The sequence below is a fragment of the Xenia sp. Carnegie-2017 genome, unplaced genomic scaffold (genome assembly GCF_021976095.1).
Source record: "Xenia sp. Carnegie-2017 unplaced genomic scaffold, XeniaSp_v1 HiC_scaffold_4, whole genome shotgun sequence".
In the NCBI taxonomy this organism is placed as follows: Eukaryota; Metazoa; Cnidaria; class Anthozoa; order Malacalcyonacea; family Xeniidae; genus Xenia; species Xenia sp. Carnegie-2017.
The window spans coordinates 5,089,777-5,111,165 of record NW_025813504.1 but is presented as its reverse complement, the minus strand read 5'-3'; the positions used below and the strand labels follow the sequence as shown (position 1 = coordinate 5,111,165).

General features: G+C 34.5%; 1 protein-coding gene and 3 non-coding genes across 4 annotated transcripts; all 4 read right to left on the bottom strand.

Annotated features, from left to right (window-relative positions):
• Positions 1 to 6,289: 6,289 nt before the first annotated feature.
• LOC124455504 (solute carrier family 49 member 4 homolog) lies at positions 6,290 to 11,985 on the bottom strand. Its single transcript, XM_047006138.1, has 4 exons — positions 11,764 to 11,985; positions 9,524 to 9,833; positions 8,121 to 8,811; positions 6,290 to 7,094 (listed from the first exon to the last, which is right to left on the bottom strand). Exons 2-4 carry the CDS (start codon positions 9,831 to 9,833, stop codon positions 6,647 to 6,649), a joined length of 1,449 nt encoding a protein of 482 aa, XP_046862094.1. The 5' UTR covers positions 11,764 to 11,985; the 3' UTR covers positions 6,290 to 6,646.
• An 844-nt stretch (positions 11,986 to 12,829) lies between these two features.
• On the bottom strand, positions 12,830 to 12,903 carry Trnar-ucu. Its single transcript has one exon. It is a non-coding gene; the product is annotated as a tRNA-Arg (tRNA).
• A 1,040-nt stretch (positions 12,904 to 13,943) lies between these two features.
• Trnar-ccu lies at positions 13,944 to 14,017 on the bottom strand. Its single transcript has one exon. It is a non-coding gene; the product is annotated as a tRNA-Arg (tRNA).
• Positions 14,018 to 16,779: 2,762 nt separating this feature from the next.
• Positions 16,780 to 16,853, bottom strand: Trnar-ccu. Its single transcript has one exon. It is a non-coding gene; the product is annotated as a tRNA-Arg (tRNA).
• Between the last annotated feature and the right edge of the window lie 4,536 nt (positions 16,854 to 21,389).

Below are 21,389 nucleotides of genomic sequence, written 5' to 3'. Positions count from 1 at the left end.
TATGACCAATATTATATCTCCAGAATTAACACAAATATAACAAATTGCTTAGAATAATGTTTAGCTTGCTTTTTAAATTGCAAGAAATCTCTACAAACATAGTTGTGACCAAGTCTAATCCTAGTCTCTGTTATAACAAAGCATTGGATGATAGTTGTTCTCTTTTTCGAGAAGAGCCATCCGATGCAATTTAATAACGATATTAAAATCGACGTTAAAGTCTACATAAGGTAAATGGTTTGAACCCGGGAGTACCGTTGCATATTTGTAAATGTAGATCGTCCAGATTGGTATAGTCCTGAGAAGGACTGTTTTCGTTGTTGTTGACTGACGTTTCGACAACCTTAGTGGTAGTCATCTTCAGAGTCAAAAAAAAATGTTACAATCGTTCAGAAAATATGTTCAGAAAATATGAAATGAAATATCAAATAAAGTTTAATTTGATATTTTATATGAGATTATAGGCATAAGTGCTTCATCAAAACATATTTCACCTTATGTTAATCTTTTAGTAAAAAATTGTTATCAAAGAGAGTTAATGTATACGACAAATAAGAACTTTGCAATGTAAGCATTATAGAGAGTCTCATAAAGAGACGTTCACCGTCTTCGTGATATGCAAAGCTCACCTTTATAGGTTTGAGCACTCTGATGACTCTACAATACAGTCATAGAATAGAGAATACATTGAAGGGCAACTCCCGGGTGAAACGCGAGGCATTTTTTTTGCGCATACGTTAGGTCCGCCATTTTTCTGGCCAGTAACTTGGCGCTAGCGTACTATAAAATTATATTGAAAAAGAGCGGTTTCGGAATATTAGTCGTCTCGTACGTGAAAGATTTTGGAAGATCATAAAAGATTGTGGCAAAACATGATAGAAATAAGGTGAGAGATCATTATTTCATTGCTAACAAGTACGTAAAGGCTTTTTATTGGTAAAAGTGAACCGTGAAGTATATAGTAGAAGTGAAGTATATAGAAGAATATGAAGTAGAATCTCTTGCGTTTTCGTCCATTCTAAATTATAATTTTCCAATTGTTTGAGGTGTAGTTGTGAAGGTATAATTACGAAAATGAAGGGGAAAATTACTTGTACGAACGCTGCAATATTTCATATTGCAACATAGTACTTCCAACTTACTATGTAAAATAATATTAACCAAGCAATTCAATAATCATTCATGATACTTGTTTATGAATGATAACTAATAATAGTCTAATAGACCTTTAGTTTTTATTAACATTCAATTCAAAGCAAGGGAGAGTTTGTTTTATCACTTAAGCATGAGTGAATAGTTCAATATGTCAAGTATTATTTTTAAAGGTGTACAATTTTTTTACCTATATTAATTATTATAACTTTGCTTCAAAGCAATTTGTGCTCTGTAAAAGTTAGCAACAAAGTTATAATTGATTTTTAATTTTTTTTTCTAGTTGCTAGCCTAGTGCTTACTTGATTCTAAAGTGAGGACTGTGTTGCAAGTGACTTGTACTTTGTATTATTTCATCCAGAGACCAACAGAGTTTGTATACTTATTTTTAACAATGAAGTCATTAAATTTTTAAATGAAAAGTTCAGACTGGTTTTATGTATTCTATATTCTGTACAGTCTACTGCATAACATACACACATTTTAAAGTTGAACTGTTTTGTGATTGTTAAAGCTTTTTACACACAGTATTGATCATTAAGGGCAAAGACCTGTTTTTGGACATGTAATCAGTGTAAAATGAATATAGTAAAGTAAGATTTTTATTTTTTTTATATATTTTTGCAACTCAGAAATGCCATGATAGAATAAGTTTCTAAATGTCATTCAATTGTGAAAACCTTTTCTAATCACTAATGCCCCAAAAAATGGGAATAAAGCAAGTTGTGGATGTTTCACCTTTTTATCTGGAAACTATGCCATTGACCTAGACCCTGTCCACACTAATGCGTTTTCCAAACGCTCCGTTTTCATCGAAATGAAAACGCATCGTTTTCATTTTATCCACACCAGCGTTTTCATAGCATTTTCGGCTGTCCTCACTAAAACACTTGAAAAAGATGTGTGATGCATTTAACTGCGCATGCTTATACATAAAACGCCCACGGTTGTTGCGACATCAGCGACATTAGGGAGCTTTAGCAAAGACTACGAGTACGACTGCGAGTACGATTTACGTTATTTTGGCGCGAAAACATTGTTGCGACAACAAAAACACGTAGCCGTCATCAATCTGAGTACGATGTTTTGTAAAAAATTCGTAGTCGTGACTACGATGTCTTTTTAAGCACAGAAAGTAGGTATATTTCTTCATTCTGTAAGAAATTAGTTTACAGTACTATTTTCGAGCAGCTAGGCTTTTATTTAGAACCTTTTTGGAGCGCAGATGTACATTAAAAAGGAAAATATGACCTGCAAAACTTTCATGTATTTCGTACGCAAAGTGAAAGGTAAACAAACAATAAAATAGTACAAATATATCGTACATAAAACTTAAAATAGTGAAGATTTTTCAGTCTAAAGAGTCCTATCTTCTTGCAAAATCAGTATTACCGATTTTTTGATATCATTATTGACAAATAGAGCTGTAGCTGCTTCGCAAACTTTGATGTTTTACACAATAAAAAAGCTTGTTCTGTTGTTTACAGCTAAAACTAAATTTTGACGAAGCGACAATGACAACAAACTTCCTCATGCCATTCCCTTACACGGTCAAACTTCGTACTCGTTGTCGTAGTCGTACTCTTGCTAAAGCTCCCTAATTTCCAAGATTTCAGGACGACATTGGCGTCATCGTTTTTAAAAGACTCCGTTTTTGACCGTCCACACTAAAACAAAACGCATCCGTTTTCAAATTGCTCCACTTTGGAGAGCGTTTTCGAATCGATCCGTTTTCATTTGGCAGTGTATCCGTTTTTGAGTCTTTCAGCGTTGGCGGAAAGAAAAAACGCATCAAAAAGTATCCGTTTTCAAGCGAAAACGTATTAGTGTGGACGGGGTCCTAGCCTTCATGCTGGCTGAGTATTGTAAAAATGCTTCAAAAAAGAAAGTGAACAAAATGAAAGCAGTCCAAGTCACTACATCTCTACAGCCGCATGCCTTAGCTATTGGTCCTTACCATTGAGTTCTATAATAACTGGAGCGGCTATCTCAAGCGCGGCCTTAGATATCTGATGAGGCCAAAAAAATGGCGGATTTCGTCCGTTGCCGCTGAGATTTACTGAAATTGACCGCTTTTCCGAAAATTTCGCAATTTCCCACTCCCTCCTGAGGAAAGAGTGAAGAAAATGTATGTGTGTATTTGGGATTCGGCAAGCAATTTTTTGATGAAAATCACGATAAAAACCTACAATTCGTAACAGCGAGTCAACCTAGCTTTCCAGTTATCGGCTCTAACGAGGATGTATTTATAACTATCGACGAAAGAGCTATATGTCGGCTACGCTATGAATGCAGATATGCGTCGTTTTCTTACCAGCGTCAAACTTGTTTGATCGATTAAACTCTTTAGTCTATACAAAAAAGTATATTATAGCTCATCTCCACAGTGGTTCACGGGAGAGAATTTAGCTTATTTGTTATCATTGCTATTTTGCTTCTTTTCGTGGAAAGGCAATGGCTTTTTTCGCCACAATTGTAGGATTTTTACTTGTTTCTTTAAAAAAGTAAATATTAAATCTCTGGATATTTACGGATTTTCTGTAATTGAGTTTCATATTAAATTTCAAAAAGACTCAAGTCTACATAGGTTTGGTAAATGAAAACAAAAAATATTGTATAGAAATTACTTTAAGTAACCTTTTTGTGATGTTCTGAAGTGCAACTGCATCAAATACTTGTAAAGTTGTAGCACATTTTGATTTTGTTGTATTGATATATAAATTGGGCAAAATGCAAATAATCATCAAAACACATATGCTTCCAATGGTGTTTATAATTCATTTTTAGTTTTAATACTTCTACCCTTCTTTTTCACTTTGTTTTGTTTTTCCTATATTTGCAATATAAGTGCACAATTTGAATGATTAACACAGTTTTCACCTCAATAATAAATTTCATAAGCAGTTGGTAGTGCATTTTGTTCTCTGAGTATCCACATTTGGTGTTTTCTTCATACATGAATGATGAAATGCATATGGATATGTCATAGCAAGGCAATAAAACCAAATGAATTAAATACCTATAGTGTACTTTTATGCTAGAAGCTTAAAAGCTTTCTAGAAATTATAAAGTTATTGGATTATATTACCTCTATATCATCAATGTCATGAAAAGAAATAAGAAGCAAAATATTTGTAGAAAAGCTTTGAAAAATGAAAAGCATTTATTTAAAATAGCAGCAATGATGCATATGATAAATCTCCATTCTGTACTCTAATAGATAAATAAGCTCAAACTGTTTCTTAAAGAAATATATAAGAAATATACAGTACTGTAAGTTTAAAGGTTTCATCACTGAATCTTTAATGCTTCAGTATAGTGCATTAGATATTAGTAACACTCAACTAAAATATTTTGATAAAGATATGACATGATTTAAACATTAAGTTATATATAACCCAATGGCTTATACAGTTTGATGCTTCACATCTGCATCGAGTCCTCATCAATCTCAGTACAAATGTTTACATAGACACAAACTTTATGGCCTTTCCATTTTATATGTTGTGAATTGACATTTAATTAAGCATCAAAACACACACAACCTTCTTGCCATCTTTTTTTAGTTCATGAACTTTAACTTCAAAGCATTCAAGGCATCATTAGTGAATCCATTGTCTCCATCCATAGAATTTGACCATGATCAAATTAAATAACTCTGGATAAGGCAGACAATAAATCAATTATCTTTACAGCATTATCATTTTTTAAGACTCTGCCTGGTCAATAACATCTTCCAGCCATCTTTATTCCTTGGTCTTCCCTGCATGTTGCCAGCAAATAAAACATAACAAGCTCTGCTCCAAATCATGGGTACTGTTGGGGCTGATCATTTCTTTTTGATACTTACTCACAGAGCAAAATGTGTGCAGGGTCTTTTTTGCTTTAGGGAAACTATTTTGCAAATAGATAGGTAAATTAACGATTTCATGCATTAACAAATGACAGAAAAGTATGCAGAATTTTATAGACAAAAACAGGAAAACATCAGTATATTTGGCGTTCAAGTCAGTCTTAAAAAATACGATCTTTAATATGTATTTTATGGCTTTTCAAGTGCATATATAATTTCTTTTCAATCGTTGACGGACTAACAAAACAAACAACTACCTCACCTGTGAGAAGCGATATGTTCCTTTTTGTGGAAACTACGACATCCAACAATTGAACGACTGAAGTGTTGGCATTATAAAAGAAATGTCAAAAAAGAATCGTCACAGAATATGGAACTAACGATATCCATATTCTGTGATATCGTGTTGGTTTTTGAAAAATTCTTAATAATTTACTATAGACACCAGGGGGAAGTCGAGAATATTATTTTTCTGCAAAGCGATCATTTCAGCGGAAATACGTCCGTTGGCCGCCATTTTTTTGGCGACCTCGCCCCAGTAAAGTTAGCCACTCCAGTTATTATAGAACTCAATGGTCCTTACTGACTACCAGAAGCTAAGCAGTTGGAGCTAATATCAAGATAGACAATATGTGTCGGATTTTCTTCTCATGAAGTGTTTCAAATTCCGCATTAGTCTTAAATGCACTAATACTCTTTCATAGGACTGAATTAGATGACAACAGGCTGTTATTCGACGGCAAATCAGCCATTCCGTATCCTCTACTTGTCTGCAGTACATTAAAAAACTTAAAGACGTATTTAATGAGAAATTGCCAGTCCACACAATGAGCGCAGGTGTCGGTGAAAATATTTTAGACACCATGAAGTCCATATAGCACTAATACCAGTAGGCCGTAGCATCCGAAAATGTTAAAAAAACTGTTTGTAAGAATGCGCATTCATTACGCCATTATTTTGCGAATTGCAATTGTGCAATATTTTATAATCAAAATGCAAAACAAAGCCAATCAGTCTCAAATTCTACAATTTAACTCACTTTACATCTCCTCCTTCGTTTATTTTCCTAGTAAACATTCTATGCTTTACTGGCTAAAGCAATGGCGGCCGTTAAATCTTGGTGAAATGCAGTGGCGTGCTGGGAACATTTTATCTAGGTAGGCCATTGATAAAAATGCACACAAAAATTTCTAACTTTTGAAAACGAGGTTCGAAGACTTGAGGCAAGCACCGCAGGTGCAAAGCCATGGCTGATTTAGAGTAAGTCAAAATAAATTACAACGGTACATTTTGGCGTATATTAACATTTCTAAGCACCTTAAAGTAAAATCCATTGGTAAAATTATATTCTTTAGAAACAAAAAACCAATATTGTTTTTTGAATATAATTTGAATTTGAAATTGAAGAGCTATAATTTATTTTTAAGTACACTGGATCCGCCACTGATTTTTAAGTTTAAAATCTCTGAAATCCCATTTCCCGGACTTTGGGGTAAGATTTGACAAAAATGTTATGGTAAAGAGATGGTATAATAGCATATATAGATAATTTGGTTAAGATGATTAGTGCCATAAAACGATGAAAATTTTTTCCATTAGATCTTTCTAATGTGATGATAACATTCCATTGTCATAATTTGATCAAATGTTTGAAGAATTTGGAATAAAATCATTTTCTCTTGTCAAATTTTCATCCACAGATGATCTGTTGTAACGTTCCTTTATAAAAAGAAGAAGTACCGTTGATACAGCACAAGTTCCCACTGTAGCCCAAAGCATCCATTTTGTACCAATGTTTCCCAATGGAAGAAGGAGAAACAGCGACGACACGAAATTGTTAAGAAACGCCAAAACACTTGAAGTAATACCCTCGGCTACCGGATATGTCAACTCAACACCTAACTCATAGAAGAGCGGTATTGTTCCGTTGACAAAAAATCCACTGAGGCAAAACAAAACATAAACTAAACTTCTTTTAAATCCAACAATTCCAGTAAAAACGTAATAAATCAAGAGGATAGAGCAAAAAGAACATGCCATAAAGCTAATAAGCAATAACTTTAAATGTCCAGAAAAACGATCAGCAAATCTACGAAATAAAAAGAGAAAATGAGGTCAAACGTGTTTAAAACCCATAGTCATACGGTACAATGCTATTATTTCTCAAAAAGAATAGATTTTAAGAGAAATTTATCTTTTTGCGTGTTTCCTCTTACGTAAAGTATTAAGCATTATAAAATAACATAAGCAAATTATCGTCCTCTGATTGGTCGATGAAGCGTTGTTTAGATCAGGCCATCGAAAAATGGAAATTGAAATGGCTGTCGTCGGCATGCTGTCGTGAATTTTTAGCATAAACCTAAAAACAAAGACGATTTTTTGGAAGTGCATTTTAGGCGTATTAAATGCAATTTTAAATCAAAAAAAGATTGGTTACTGTGTTTAGATGGCTTTTTCCAAACTTTTGGGAATGTTACTCGGCTTCGGTTCGCGTTCGCATATAGTTCGTGTTCGTGTTTGAAGACTGTATAGTCTTCTTGAAGTTTGTGAAAACATAATCGTCCCACATTGGCACGCGTATGTGGCTAACAAAGAGTTCCTTCGTCCATACTTGAACATTTCTTCGTTCGAACCAATAAATTGTGTGAATTGATTTTCATCATAAATTGTTTGTTGACATCCTTCTTAACTTTTTATTAGAAGGAGAGTGAAAACAATTTTTTCTGCAAAGCAGTCAATTTTGGCGAATATCAGCGGAATTTGACCAATTTCACCATTTTTAGTGTACTCAAGACGTGCACTCAAGCTATATATACTCGGTGAATAATATATCATAACATCATCAGGGGCCGGTACACGAAGCCTGGATAGCGTTATCTATGGAATAGCAATTTTTTTAAAACTTTTATAAAACCTTTCAAAAAGCAAAAAAAATATAAGTTTCAAACTGAGCAATCACTGAACATCAATCAATTTCGAAGACTACAAAATTTCTTTGTCGTAAGACAAACACAAACTCCTGACAAATTTGAAAATATGTACTATCTAATGGATAACGCTATCCAAGCTTCTTGCAAACGGCCTCAGTTCACCAAATAGGAAAACGAACACTTACACAGAAAATAACACACCAGAAAAAGCACCACTAGTGACGGCAGAAAATCCAAGCAGTCCAGCAAAATGTTCATTCACCTGTATCCCGTAATCCGAGAGGTTCTGATACAAAACGGCACACCAACCACTAAAGACACCAGTAGAAGCTCCGTATATTGTGGAAAGAAGGAGAAAGTTGAAATTCTTACTCAGCTCTCGTGCACCTTTTATAAAATCTATACGATCTTTGGACGCAGAAAGACTTGGCGACGTTGCTGGCTTGGATGGATAATATGCTAATACGACAAAGAATAAAACTGTCTGTAGTGAGGCCTCGAAGTATAATAAGGTATGAATTTGCCTTTCGTATTTTTTCTCTTCAGTTGTGTTGAGTCTGTAATTATCACCAATTTTTAGAGCATTCGAATCTTTCACATCGTCGACGAAAGCTGGCCCAATGAGAAAAGACAGGGAGAGTCCCACATATGCTGCAACAGTTGATATTGCAGTGGCAGTGGTTCGCTGATTCTTGGGAAACCATGTTGACGACAAGAGCGGTGGTGCTGCCAGAAATATTGGACCACCCAAACAACTGATTATTTGACCACAATAAATCAAAACAGTTGAAGTTTGCGTATTGCCCGTAGGTATGGCACGTAAAATTGTCCCCAGCGTTTGCATGGCAGCTGCTAACAACAATGTGAAACGCAAACCTGAAGAAAAACAAAAAACATGTGATGCACTTGAATTTTATATTTAGGTTTAAGCATTTCAAGTGGACGACAATTTTCTTTAGATGATATATGTTTCGGCATGCTTATGCCATCTTTAGTACAAGAGTATGATTTCTATCTACTGTTATATTTATGTTAGTTAAGTGAGAGGTATCGAATTACTAGATGATGGAATTATTTACAAGTTCAATATCGTGTTGACATGTTGTATTTGTTTATTGAGGTTCAGTTTGAGTTTTTTTTTATGTAGAGCGCTTCCTTGAGTTTCAAAGAGAAAGAAGATTTAGCGGTGTCTAAGATGCAAAAACAAGAATGACTGTATTTGATTTCACATTGTGGTGAAGTTTGGAGGTGTTTGTAAATATGCGAGTTTTTGTCAGAATGTGTTTGCTCTATGACGCGTGTGAACTACTCACCAAAAAGCGTGACGAAACTCGAACAAATAAACATGTGTGGTCACATAGCATTCGATTATAAAGCAAAAAGTAAATAATTATTTATTTAAGATACAGCTTTATATTTTTCTGGTTTTTTTTTACACTTCAATTTGTTAAGCAAGCTACAACTTCTTATAACTTTTTTCCACCCAAAAACTGTATAGGCCTGTACTTGGTTTAAGTCAAAATTGGATTCGATAAACTTTGCATCATACGAGAAAACGTTTCAATATTATTGTGACATTAAATAATACCTTTAACGTCCATAAACCAAGCAAAAGGTAACATTGAGACACAAAACATAATGGTGCCCAGGGCAACAATGAGATCAATGATCCATTCATCCCATTTATAAACTGCCCTAGCTGTCGTCTCTTTAGGACTAAATGTGTTCCAAATAGCAATCTGCATGATTCCATTGATGCAGAATATCAACAGAACGTACCAACGTTTCTTGTAAACCTGCACATGTTCGCTTGCATCCATGTTTTCATGAACAGGCAGAAGACATGGATTGCTCTCATTTGGGTTACTGAAATCATCACAATGCTCGTAATCATCCATCTAAACAAGTGAAATACGAAAATAAAACGTGATAAAGTATTGGTTTTTTGACCTCAACGACAATGTAATATATGTTAAGATGAAATATACTTATGAATATTGTGCATGTAACAGAGTTGACAAAGAATATTGAAATCATCCATTTCGTAAACTCAGGTAATCATAAAATAAGTTCGTGCGTTATGTTGACATAGCGTTTCACCTTACTCTTCTAATGCCAAAGCTCTGGAACAACTGAACATTGATAAACTTCTGGAACACCGCGAGAACTTTTCATTTAGGTCTTTCCAAAATAATTTCACTAACGCTTATTTGCAGAATGTCCACTCGTAAAAAATGTGACTGATTGCAAGAGAAAAGAATTTTTGTCAAATGCTATCGGTGGATTATCGGTTACCAATTATTTCAGATACGGGTGATCAATTGAGTTTGTTATTACTAGATGATTCACCTATATAGGTTTTCTCAACTCTACAGTCACAGGCTCACACCCGGAGTATACTATCTACGCATGACAAAACCATTCAGTTTCCGGATCGTTTGTTGTCAAAAATTTCAAATCTTCATTCGAAGAGTTGAAAAAGAAAGAAGTTGTTCTTTTAATGACAAGGAAGACTATTTTACCAGTTCAGTCATTTTGTATTCCTTTCAGTGATTTAAGGTAGTTTATAAGAGGATAGTGCAATAAACGCCGCTCTTGAATAAGAACCCAAGACCCGCTTTCACTATACCGTATTGTTTATGTATCGGATGATTTCCTATCCGATAGAAATATTATATGTGCTCACTCTACAATGCCGTTTAGCTCTTGCGAAGTCTCTATTGTCATGGTAACAGATAGTTTTGCGCCACGCGATAGAAGATTTTGGCGAAAGCAAAGGACAAAAACTTGAAAGCATGGAAAGGCTATAAGATATTTTTCGAAAGTTTAACAAAGACATCGACTGGAAAGATGCGGATACAAAAGAAAGACAAAATGCTAAACTATTATACGAATTCTACTCTAATAACGAAAATAAGAAGCATATAACGACTACAGTTGATCTCGTGAGATAAATAGCAACAACTGCAAAATTGCGGGCATAACAAATGTTAAATATTGCACCAAATTGAAGTCTTTACTATCGGCGTTCTATCACACTACGCCGCCACGTATCGCATTGCTTTTCGTGTGACATTTAGAGCTTAGTGATTTTCGCTACGCTAGACGTGTCGGATTGATCCGACGCAGTGTAGACAGCAGTCCAAATCCGACACAAAAATAACGGCGAGACGTTGCAATCCGGTATAGTTTAAACAGGGAAAGACTGCGTACTCCGTTGTAAGACTGTGATACATAAATTCATTGCTAACAAACCGAACGTAAAAAAATAACCTTTCTCTCATCAAATTGAAATTGATTGAAACAACCAACTTGGACAGGTTCATCAATCATGCTCACAAAATGCAAGAAATGAGAGAATATTAGTAATTGTGATAATGCAAGGCTGTCGCTAACCCTTGTAGTTTTCAAGTGTCCATGAAAATACAAACACGCTAGTCAATTCATTCAACTGGTATATTTACTATGATGGAATTTGTTAAAATGTCAATTCACCTCTAGATAATATCTGTATAGCCCTGAAGCTATATATACTATACAATATATTTGCGCATGTAGTTATTATATTTATCTATTCAAAATAATGTACATTGCTTCCTTGTATTAGTGAATGCTATAATAATACATTCAAAATGACAATATCAAAGATCATTTATGATTCTCTGTTTAACGGTAAATTTACATAGCTAATACGTGTTAATTCATTGACTCAATAATGATTGAAAAAAACGGAGGTTCACTATTTTCAGCTAATGTATATACACATCAAAAGAAAACTATAAAAGCGATAACTTATGTAATCAAACAAAATTAGGACATTAAACAAACCTTAATGCAAGATATAGCTCAAAGCTGGCAAAATGGTTTTGCTCAGTGAACTTCAGCGACCTTCAACGTGGGTATATGGACTCGGTAAATTTATCAAATCATAATACTGTGGTAATGTTACTATCAATGTCCTCCGCCAGCAACAACAAACAGGAAATTCATAACGGCTATCGTATGTCTCAAATTAACATTCTCACATTACTTACACGATTTTAGAATAGTTCACCAAGAAGAAAACGTGGTTGATTGCCTGCTCGAGAGAACATAATGAGACATTAACAATTCTTTCAAGCAATCCAATTTTCTTCTTGGGTTAGAAAAAGTAAATTATATAATTGAAGTGTTATTGTTAAAGTAATTTATTTTGAAGACATTTTCCATTAAAACATTGAAAAGTTAAGAAACACGTAAAACTAGTTTTTGCAAGATGACGTTAATAATGTAACATGGTATAAAGGGAATATAAATGAAGGCTATTTTGATCAGTTTTATTGGTATGAAGTGAAGTATAGCACTCACATGGATTAAGCTTCTGTGTATTGTGCAATATCGTAATATATATTTTAGACTGTCACCCCTAAAATCAGTGGGCACATTTGGGATGCCCCCACAAATTGATGTCCGCTTATGAGTGGTTGTGAATATAGTAAGATAGTCTAGTGTATTGGCAGACACCTGAAAGTAGTGTCCGCTTAAAGGAGACATCTGCTTCTTACATTTGTTCGTTAGTATAGAGTTCCAGTTCGAATTAATGCATACATATATTGTCCCTCTCATCATGATTTTTTCTTATCTAATGTTTTGCGCAAAATTAAATTTGGAAAGTATGCACAATCGGAAGTCCGGGACTATATCCATCGCATTTTTTAGAATGACGAATCCGATTGTCAGAAGCTCTCTTTATATATGTGTTCACACAATCTGTTTTTTGGATGCAAAAATATCGTCTGAATGGGCCTTTATTCAACTGGTTTCTTTATACATAAATTTAGACTAAAAATTTCTAATGGTGCATAGTTTAAAGAAAAAGGGTTCACTTCACCAACTATTTGCTACAAAAGTTTTACATCTCCGATGGGACTCGAACCCACAACCTTTGAATTAGAAGTCCAACGCGCTAATCCATTGCGCCACGGAGATCACATGTTGAGATTGTCGCTATGCATAGTGGAGCATTTCACGCAATTAAATTTTCTACATGATTTGCTGATGATTTTCTGGCCAAGCTTTTTTGGCAGGTATCAAAGAACTTTGTAAAAGTTTCTGTTTCAACATTAATGCTGGCCTTCCGTTCTTAGCTTTTAAATAGCTGATCAACATGCGGATAAAAAATAAAACTTTGAGTTGTATCTGTCTGGAGCTGGTTTTTTCATGTAGAAGAGAAAAAGCAATCATCATACAAATAGTAGACAGAATTAGAGTAAACAATGATTTAGATTACTGAAATAAATCAAAGATTCTATACTAAAATTTCAATAATGTTTTACCAATATGCATATTTGTAAACATTCAATTATATAGCATTTTTAAGACTTGTGCATTTGTGTTTTAATCAAAGATTGCTTAGTTCGCCTATTTAAAGTTGGGTGAAACATAAGGGTTATGACAAAATTATAAGGATTGAAAAAACGTACACAAACATAATTCTAAATTTTAGATATGGCAGCCAAGACAGGACAGAAAATGGTTATATATTCATAGCTAATTCCCCATAAAAGTTAAATTTCTGAAAAAAAAATGCCTGAATTTTTTCAGAAATTTGAATTTTATGGAGAATTAACGATGGATATATATTATTAAAACAGCCACAGTTGTTGTGTTATCTATTTATGTTATCCAGTACATTTATCAATACATTTTGCGTATTTTTCTCCTTGTTTTCAAGTCTTTTTCTTATCTAATGTTTTGCGCAAAAATTAAATTTGGAAAGTATGCATAATCGGAAGTACGGGACTATTTCCATCGCATTTTTAGAATGACGAATCCGATGGTTAGAAGCTCTTTTTATATATGTGTTCACACAATCTGTTTTTTGGTTGCAAAAATATCGTATGAATGGGCCTTAAGTCAACTTTTTTCTTTGCACATAAATTTAGATTTAAAATTTCTAATGGTGTATAGTTTTTCTTTTTTAAAGAAAATAGGGATTACTTCAACAACTGTTTGCTATAAAAGTTTCACATCCCCGATGGGACTCGAACCCACAACCTTTGAATTAGGAGTCCAACGCGCTATTCCATTGCGCCACGGAGATTCACGTGCAGAAATCGTCGCTCTGCATAGTGCAGCATTTTATGCATTTAAAATTTCTGCATGATTTGCTGATGATTTTCTGGCCAGGCTTTTTTAGCAGGTACCAAAGGACTCTGTAAAAGTTTCTGTTTCACCATTAATGCAGGCCTTCCGTTCCTAGCTTTTAAATAGCTGATGAACATGCGGATAAAAAATAAAACTTTGAGTTGTATCTGTCCGGACCTGGTTTTTACATGTGGAAGAGAAAAAAGCAATCATCATACAAAAAGTACATAGAATTAGAGTAAACAGTGATATAGATTACAGAAATAAATCAAAGACTCTTCACTAAAACTTCAATAATGTTTTACTAATATGCATATTTGTAAACATTCGATCATTTAGCATTTTTATGACTGTGCATTTGTGTTTTAATAAAAGAATGTTTAGTTCGCCTATTTGAAGTTGGGTGAAAAATAAGGGTTATGACAAAATTATAAGGATTAAAATGACTTACACAAGCATAATTCTAGATTTTAGATATGGCAGCCAAGACAGGACAGACAATGCTTATATATTCATCGCTAATTCCCCATAAAATTTAAATTTGTAAAAAAAATAGCCTAAATTTTTTCAGAAATTAAATTTCATGGGGAATTAGCGATGGATGTATATTATTATTACATAATGTCTTTAACTAACTGAGGTGAGGGACATATTGCTGGTAAAAGATAAGGCCCTTCTAAAAATGCGTTCTGCGTACGTACATTTTTCATAGTGGCGACAGATTTCACAGTTAACACAAACCACTGTGACGGGGGGTTGCTAAGATTTGGTTTCTCAGTTCAGGTATTCGCGAATTTCATTTTTACATCAAAGCACAATTGAAATGATAAACTGAATTGACTGTTTGGCATCTTTGTGCTGTTATGAGGGAAAGTAATGTCGTTAGTTTTTTGGCAAGCCTTTTGAGACTTATGGCTCGCTAATTGTTCTGTTGATTGAAAATACCTAAGTAGTTTACCGATATCCCAAACATATGAATATCGCGGTAAAGAGGGTTTTAATTCAAAAATGCCTTAAATAAACCGTGTCACAAATGGGTGTTCTCTAAAAGTGTGATGGTCGTGTAAATTGAGAACAGACGAGAGAGCTGAGCGTGCAGTGCTTATTGCAATATATCCCAGTTTATTCTTGTAAAAATATGTTAAGAAATCCAGTCTTTCGTTTACTACGGCCTGTTCTGGGCGATCTGACTGTTACCGCAAGACACTGCCAATCGCTGCAAGTAAGTGGAGTATTGCTTAATTGACTACCCAACCAGGACGATAATATGATGTCGATTGTCTCTTGATGGAGCCAGATTCTCAAAAAACTTGTTCACGATAACAGATAGACCATAAGCTTTAAGCTTTTGTGCATAGGGTGAGTCTCCCGCTGTTGATCCGCCAGTGTTAGAAGTCGGAGTTCCGGTTGTAGTTGGACATGATCGCGAAAGCACATACTCATGGCTTTCGGATGCCAAGACTGCGTGGGCCAATATTAAATAACATAGATTTCTGTTGCCCACTCCTCGCTAATTTTCTTTAAATGAGGAACTGATTGCACTGAAAGGAGGGAAAGCAGAAAAGTTTATATTTGATAAGTCTACTGAAAATACGTCAACTTCCGTAGCACCTTGGTCAGGTCGATACGAAATGTATGTATTGTGTATTCAGTTGGGAGGCAAACACATCCGTATCAGGTTCAGACGCTATTTTAGAGAGAGCCTCGTTGAGGTGCAATGGATTTAGCATTCACTAAGTATTAGATGGTTTCCTGGGAGGCTTAAAATTGGCATCGGTGTTTTCTACCCTTGAGACATGGGCTGCACTGAACGATAATTAGCGTTTGATGCACCATTCCCAAATTTCGTTGCATGAATCATTGCAAAGTAAGGAGTGACTAGTACCAATATGGTTTATCACAGCAACGGCTGCTGTGTTGTCTATTTATATTATCCAGCTTATTTATCAATAAATTATGCGTATTTTTCTCCGTGATTCCAAGTTTTTTTCTTATCTAATATTTGCAAAATATCGCAAAACATTTGCAAACTATCTTATCTAATAATGCAAAAATATCATATGACTGGGCGTTTAGTCAACTTAATTCATTGTACATAAATTTAGACTACAAATTTCTAATGGTGAATAGTTTTTTTTTTAAAGAAAATAGTGTTCACTTCACCAACTGTTTGCTATACAAACATAATTCTAAATTTTAAATATGGCAGCCACTACAGAACAGACAATGCTTATATATTCATAGCTAATTCCCCATAAAAGTTAAATTTCTGAAAAGAAATGTCTAAATTTTTTCAGAAATTTGAATTTTATGGAGAATTAACGATGGATATATATTATTACGAAAGCCACGGCTGTTGTGTTATCTATTTATGTTATCCAGTACATTTATCAATACATTTTGCGTATTTTTCTCTTTGTTTTCAAGACTTTTTCTTATCTAATGTTTTGCGCAAAATTAAATTTGGAAAGTATGCATAATCGGAAGTCCGGGACTATTTCCATCGCATTTTTTAGAATGACGAATCCGATTGTCAGAAGCTCTTTATATATGTTCACACAATCTGTATTTTGGTTGCGAAAATATCGTATGAATGGGCCTTAAGTCAACTTGCTTCTTTGCACATAAATTTAGACTAAAAATTTCTAATGGTGTATAGTTTTTGTTTTCTAAAGAAAAAAGGGTTCACTTCAACAACTGTTTGCTATAAAAGTTTCACATCCCCGATGGGACTCGAACCCACAACCTTTGAATTAGGAGTCCAACGCGCTATTCCATTGCGCCACGGAGATTCACGTGCAGAAATCGTCGCTCTGCATAGTGCAGCATTTTATGCATTTAAAATTTCTGCATGATTTGCTGATGATTTTCTGGCCAGGCTTTTTTAGCAGGTACCAAAGAACTCTGTAAAAGTTTCTGTTTCACCATTAATGCAAGCCTTCCGTTCTTAGCTTTTGAATAGTTGATCAACATGGGAATAAAAAATAAAACTTTGAGTTGTATCTGTCTGGACCTGGTTTTTTAATGTGGAAGAGAAAAAAGCAATCATCATACAAAAAGTACATAGAATTAGAGTAAACAGTGATATAGATTACAGAAATAAATCAAAGACTCTTCACTAAAACTTCAAAATTGTTTTACCAATATGCATATTTGTTAACATTCGATCATATAGCATTTTTATGACTTGTGCATTTGTGTTTTAATCAAAGATTGTGTAGTTTGCCTATTTAAAGTTGGGTGAAAAATAAGTGTCATGACAAAATTATAAGGATTAAAATGACTTACACAAACATAATTCTAAATTTTAGATATGGTAGACAAGACAGGACAGACAATGCTTATATATTCATCGCTAATTCCCCATAAAATTTAAATTTGTAAAAAAAATAGCCTAAATTTTTTCAGAAATTTAAATTTCATGGGGAATTAGCGATGGATGTATATTATTATTACATAATTTCTTTAACTAACTGAGGTGAGGGACATATTGCTGGTAAAAGATAAGGCCCTTCTAATAATGCGTTCTGCGTACGTACATTTTTCATAGGGGCGACAGATTTCACAGTTAACATAAACCACTGTGATGGGGGGTTGCTAAGATTTGGTTTCCCACTTCAGGTATTTGAGAATCTCATTTTTACGCAAAAGCACAATTGAAATAATAAACTGAATCGAGGGTTTGGCATCTTTGTGCTGTTATGAGAGAAAGTAATGTCTTTTGTTTTTTTTGGTGAGCCTTTGAGACTTATGGCTCGCTAATTGTTCTGTTGATTGAAAATACCTAAGTAGTTTACCGATATCCCAAACATATGAATATCGCGGTAAAGAGGGTTGTAATTCAAAAATGCCTTTGAGAAACCTTGTCAACAATGGGTGTTCTCCAAAAGTGTGATGGTCGTCTAAATTGAGAACAGACGAGAGAGCTGAGCGTGCAGTGCTTATTGCAATATATCCCAGTTTATTCTTGTATAAATGTGTCAAGACAGCCAGTATTTCGTTGACTCCGGCCTGTTCTGGGACGATCTGACTGTCACCGCAAGACACTGCCCATCGATGCAAATAAGTGGAGTATTGCTTAATTGTACTACCCCACCAGGAAGATAATATGATGTCGATTGTCTCTTGGTGGAGCCCCATTCACATCAACTTGTTCACGACAACAGATAGACCATAAGCTTTAAGGTTTTGTGCATAGGGTGAGTCTCCCGCTGTTGATCCGGCAGTGTTAGAAGTCGGAGGTCCGGTTGTAGTTGGACATGATAGTGAAAGCACATACTCATGGCTTTCGGATTCCAAGACTGTGTGGGCCAATTGTGAATAAGACAGATTTCTGTTGCCCTCTCCTCGCTAATTTTCTTTAAATGAGGAACTGATTGCACTGAAAGGAGGGAAGCGGAAAAATTTATATTTGATAAGTCTACTGAAAATACGTCAACTTCCGTAGCACCTTGGTCAGGTCGATAGAAATGTATGTATTGTGTATTCAGTTGGGAGGCAAACACATCCGTATCAGGTTCAGACGCTATTTTAGAGAGAGCCTCGTTGAGATGCAATGGATTTAACATTCACTAAGTATTAGATGGTTTCCTGCAAGGCTTAAAATCGGCATCGGTGTTTTTTACTTTCGAGACATGGGCTGCATTAAACCATAATTTCCGTTTGATGCACCAATCCCAAATTTCCTTACAGGAATCATTGAAAAGTAAGGAGTGACTAGTACCAATATGGTTTATCACAGCCACGGCTGTTGTGTTGTCTATTTATATTATCCAGTACATTTATCAATACATTTTGCGTATTTTTCTCCTTGTTTTCAAGTCTTTTTCTTATCTATTGTTTTGCGCAAAATTAAACTTGGAAAGTATAGACAATCGGAAGTCCGGGACTATATCCATCGCATTTTTTAGAATGACGAATCATATTGTCGGTACCTCTCTTTATATGTGTTCACACAATCTGTTTTTTTAGGATGCAAAATTATCGTAAGAATAGGCCTTAAGTCAACTTGTTTTTTACACATAAATTTCTACTAAAAATTTTTAATGGTGTAAAGTTTTTGTTCTTTAAAGAAAAAAGGTCCACTTCACCAACTGTTTGCTATAAAAGTTTTACATCTCCGATGCGATTCGAACCCACAACCTTTGCATTAGATGCCAAAGGCGCTAATCCATTACGCCACCGAGATCACATGCTGATGCTATGGATATGCAGAGTGTAGCATTTTGTGCACTAAAACTTTCCACATGATTTGCTGATGATTTTCTGGCCAAGCTTTTTTGGCAGGTATCAAAGAACTTTCTAAAAATTTCTAGTTTAACATTAATGCAGGCCTTCCGTTCTTAGCTTTTAAATAGTTGATCAACATGCTGATAAAAAATAAGAGTTTGAGTTGTATCTGTCTGGACCTGGTTTTTTCATGTAGAAGAGAAAAAAGCAATCATCATACAAACTGATGGATAGAATTAGAGTAAACAATGATATAGATTACTGAAATAAAGCAACGACTCTTTACTACAACTTCAATAATGTTTTACCATTATGCATATTTGTAAACATTCGATCATATAGCATTTTTATTATTTGTGTTTTAATCAAAGATTTTTTAGTTCGCCTATTTAAAGTTGGGTGAAAGATAGGCGTTGTGACAGATTTATAAGGATTGAAAAACTTACACAAACATAATTCTAAATTTTAGATATGGCAGCCAAGACAGAAGAGACAATGCTTATATATCCAATCCTTACTGACAAGCTCGTGAATTTTACTTATTACTCGTTTAATTGTCAACGTTGTAGCTGGTTTTAACAGAACTTCCAACTACATGTCTATGGAGCTGTGATGATAAATGTAGTTTCACGTAGCAGTTTGACGTGTGTTTATATTGTTCGAAGTCTTAGAAATGTCTGCTCTAAGTTCATCTAAAACGGTTTTTCCGCTTTTCTCAAGCTGTTCGCTGTTGGGTAAAGAGTTTTGTCAAGATAGTAGTCCATTAAAAACTTTTATTTCACGAATCTGAATTGTTGCTGGTAAGTTAAATTTTTGACTCTTCTGCAATTTTTGATATGTTTTGGTTGCGTAATTGTGCTCAGCAGGATTTTTTTTTTTGTTTATTTCTCCTCCTCTCGAGTCCTAGAAATGGTCATTTAGCTTAGCCTGTTGATTAAAATGTCTAATCTATCTCGTTGTAGTACAGCATTTGAAATCTGACTTTTTCTGATCCATGTATATAGTGCCTAGTTTCTGTGCTTTCTATTGTAAATGGATCTCCAAAAAGTGCAATTGGTACAATGCCTTTATTATCTTCGAAAACGGGTGGAGCTATAAAAACACGTATAGATGATGCTTAGGTCCGTTAGTACTTTTGTAATAATTAGCATAAATTATAATTTTGTAAAGTAAACTCCAATGAACACCTTTTTCCGTTACATATAGTATTTTTGGAGTGCCGTACTTTTTGATGCTATGCACTGTTCTTTTACTATTAGTTAAAAGCGTTTGTGGTCTTTGCGTTTGTTGTGCGTTTGTGAACAAACAAATGATGTCGACGATAACAAAGCGTAAGATTTTAAGATCTTCTCCAAATTTCAGCACCTCCTTCATATTCTGCCAGCAAATAATGCTCTTGTTGTCCAACACTATTGAAATATGTCCTGATGAATTCAATTTCCTTGTTTCGCATATCTGTCACAGTTATAAATTCGTATCATTTACCATTATTCCGCTTTTAACAGTAAGTTGAACAGGTGAGGACCCTTGATGAATGAATTTGGAAATTCAGAGGTCTGGCATACGTAAACTATGTACATAACAATCCCTCTTCAATTTTCAGCTTGGTTTTCAAACCTTACTTGACATCAAATTTAAAATCTGCCAATTTGCACACGTTTGCCGTTTTTAAGTTGTCGTCATTACACTAACACCCATAATTTTCAAACTGTAGTTGTCTCTTGAAGAAAACCTACAAGCTTAGCTTCCTTCTTGAGGGTTCACAAGCCATATTTTTAAATAAATGAACAGGCTCTTCAGTTTGACACGATTCAGTCAAAAGAAAACCCGGCTTAAAAATATAACTAAAAGCATGCAGTTTCATTTGTAGTTTAATGTTCATGCCTGGAATGACATACGTACATACACACATACGCACATACATACATATATTTCCACATTTAAAAAGAGAAACAAACCTATTTCCTCGATTCGGATGTCGAAATTTGAGATAACTGTTTTAAGCCTGGGCCACACTATCGTCTATATTGACGAAAACGAAAACGAAACGAAAATTCGTGCACGAAAAGCATGCCAGACACGACGAAAAATTTCAAGCA

What these genes read in the sequence shown, in the direction of transcription:
- LOC124455504 (XM_047006138.1), bottom strand. Translation starts at nt 9,833, where the DNA reads ATGGATGATTACGAGCATTGTGATGATTTCAGTAACCCAAATGAGAGC. An exon ending in TTGGTTTATGGACGTTAAAG is followed by an intron (nt 8,812 to 9,523) that starts GTATTATTTAAT and finishes GTTTTTCTTCAG; the next exon opens with GTTTGCGTTTCACATTGTTG. An exon ending in TCTGGTGTGTTATTTTCTGT is followed by an intron (nt 7,095 to 8,120) that starts GTAAGTGTTCGT and finishes TTTATTTCGTAG; the next exon opens with ATTTGCTGATCGTTTTTCTG.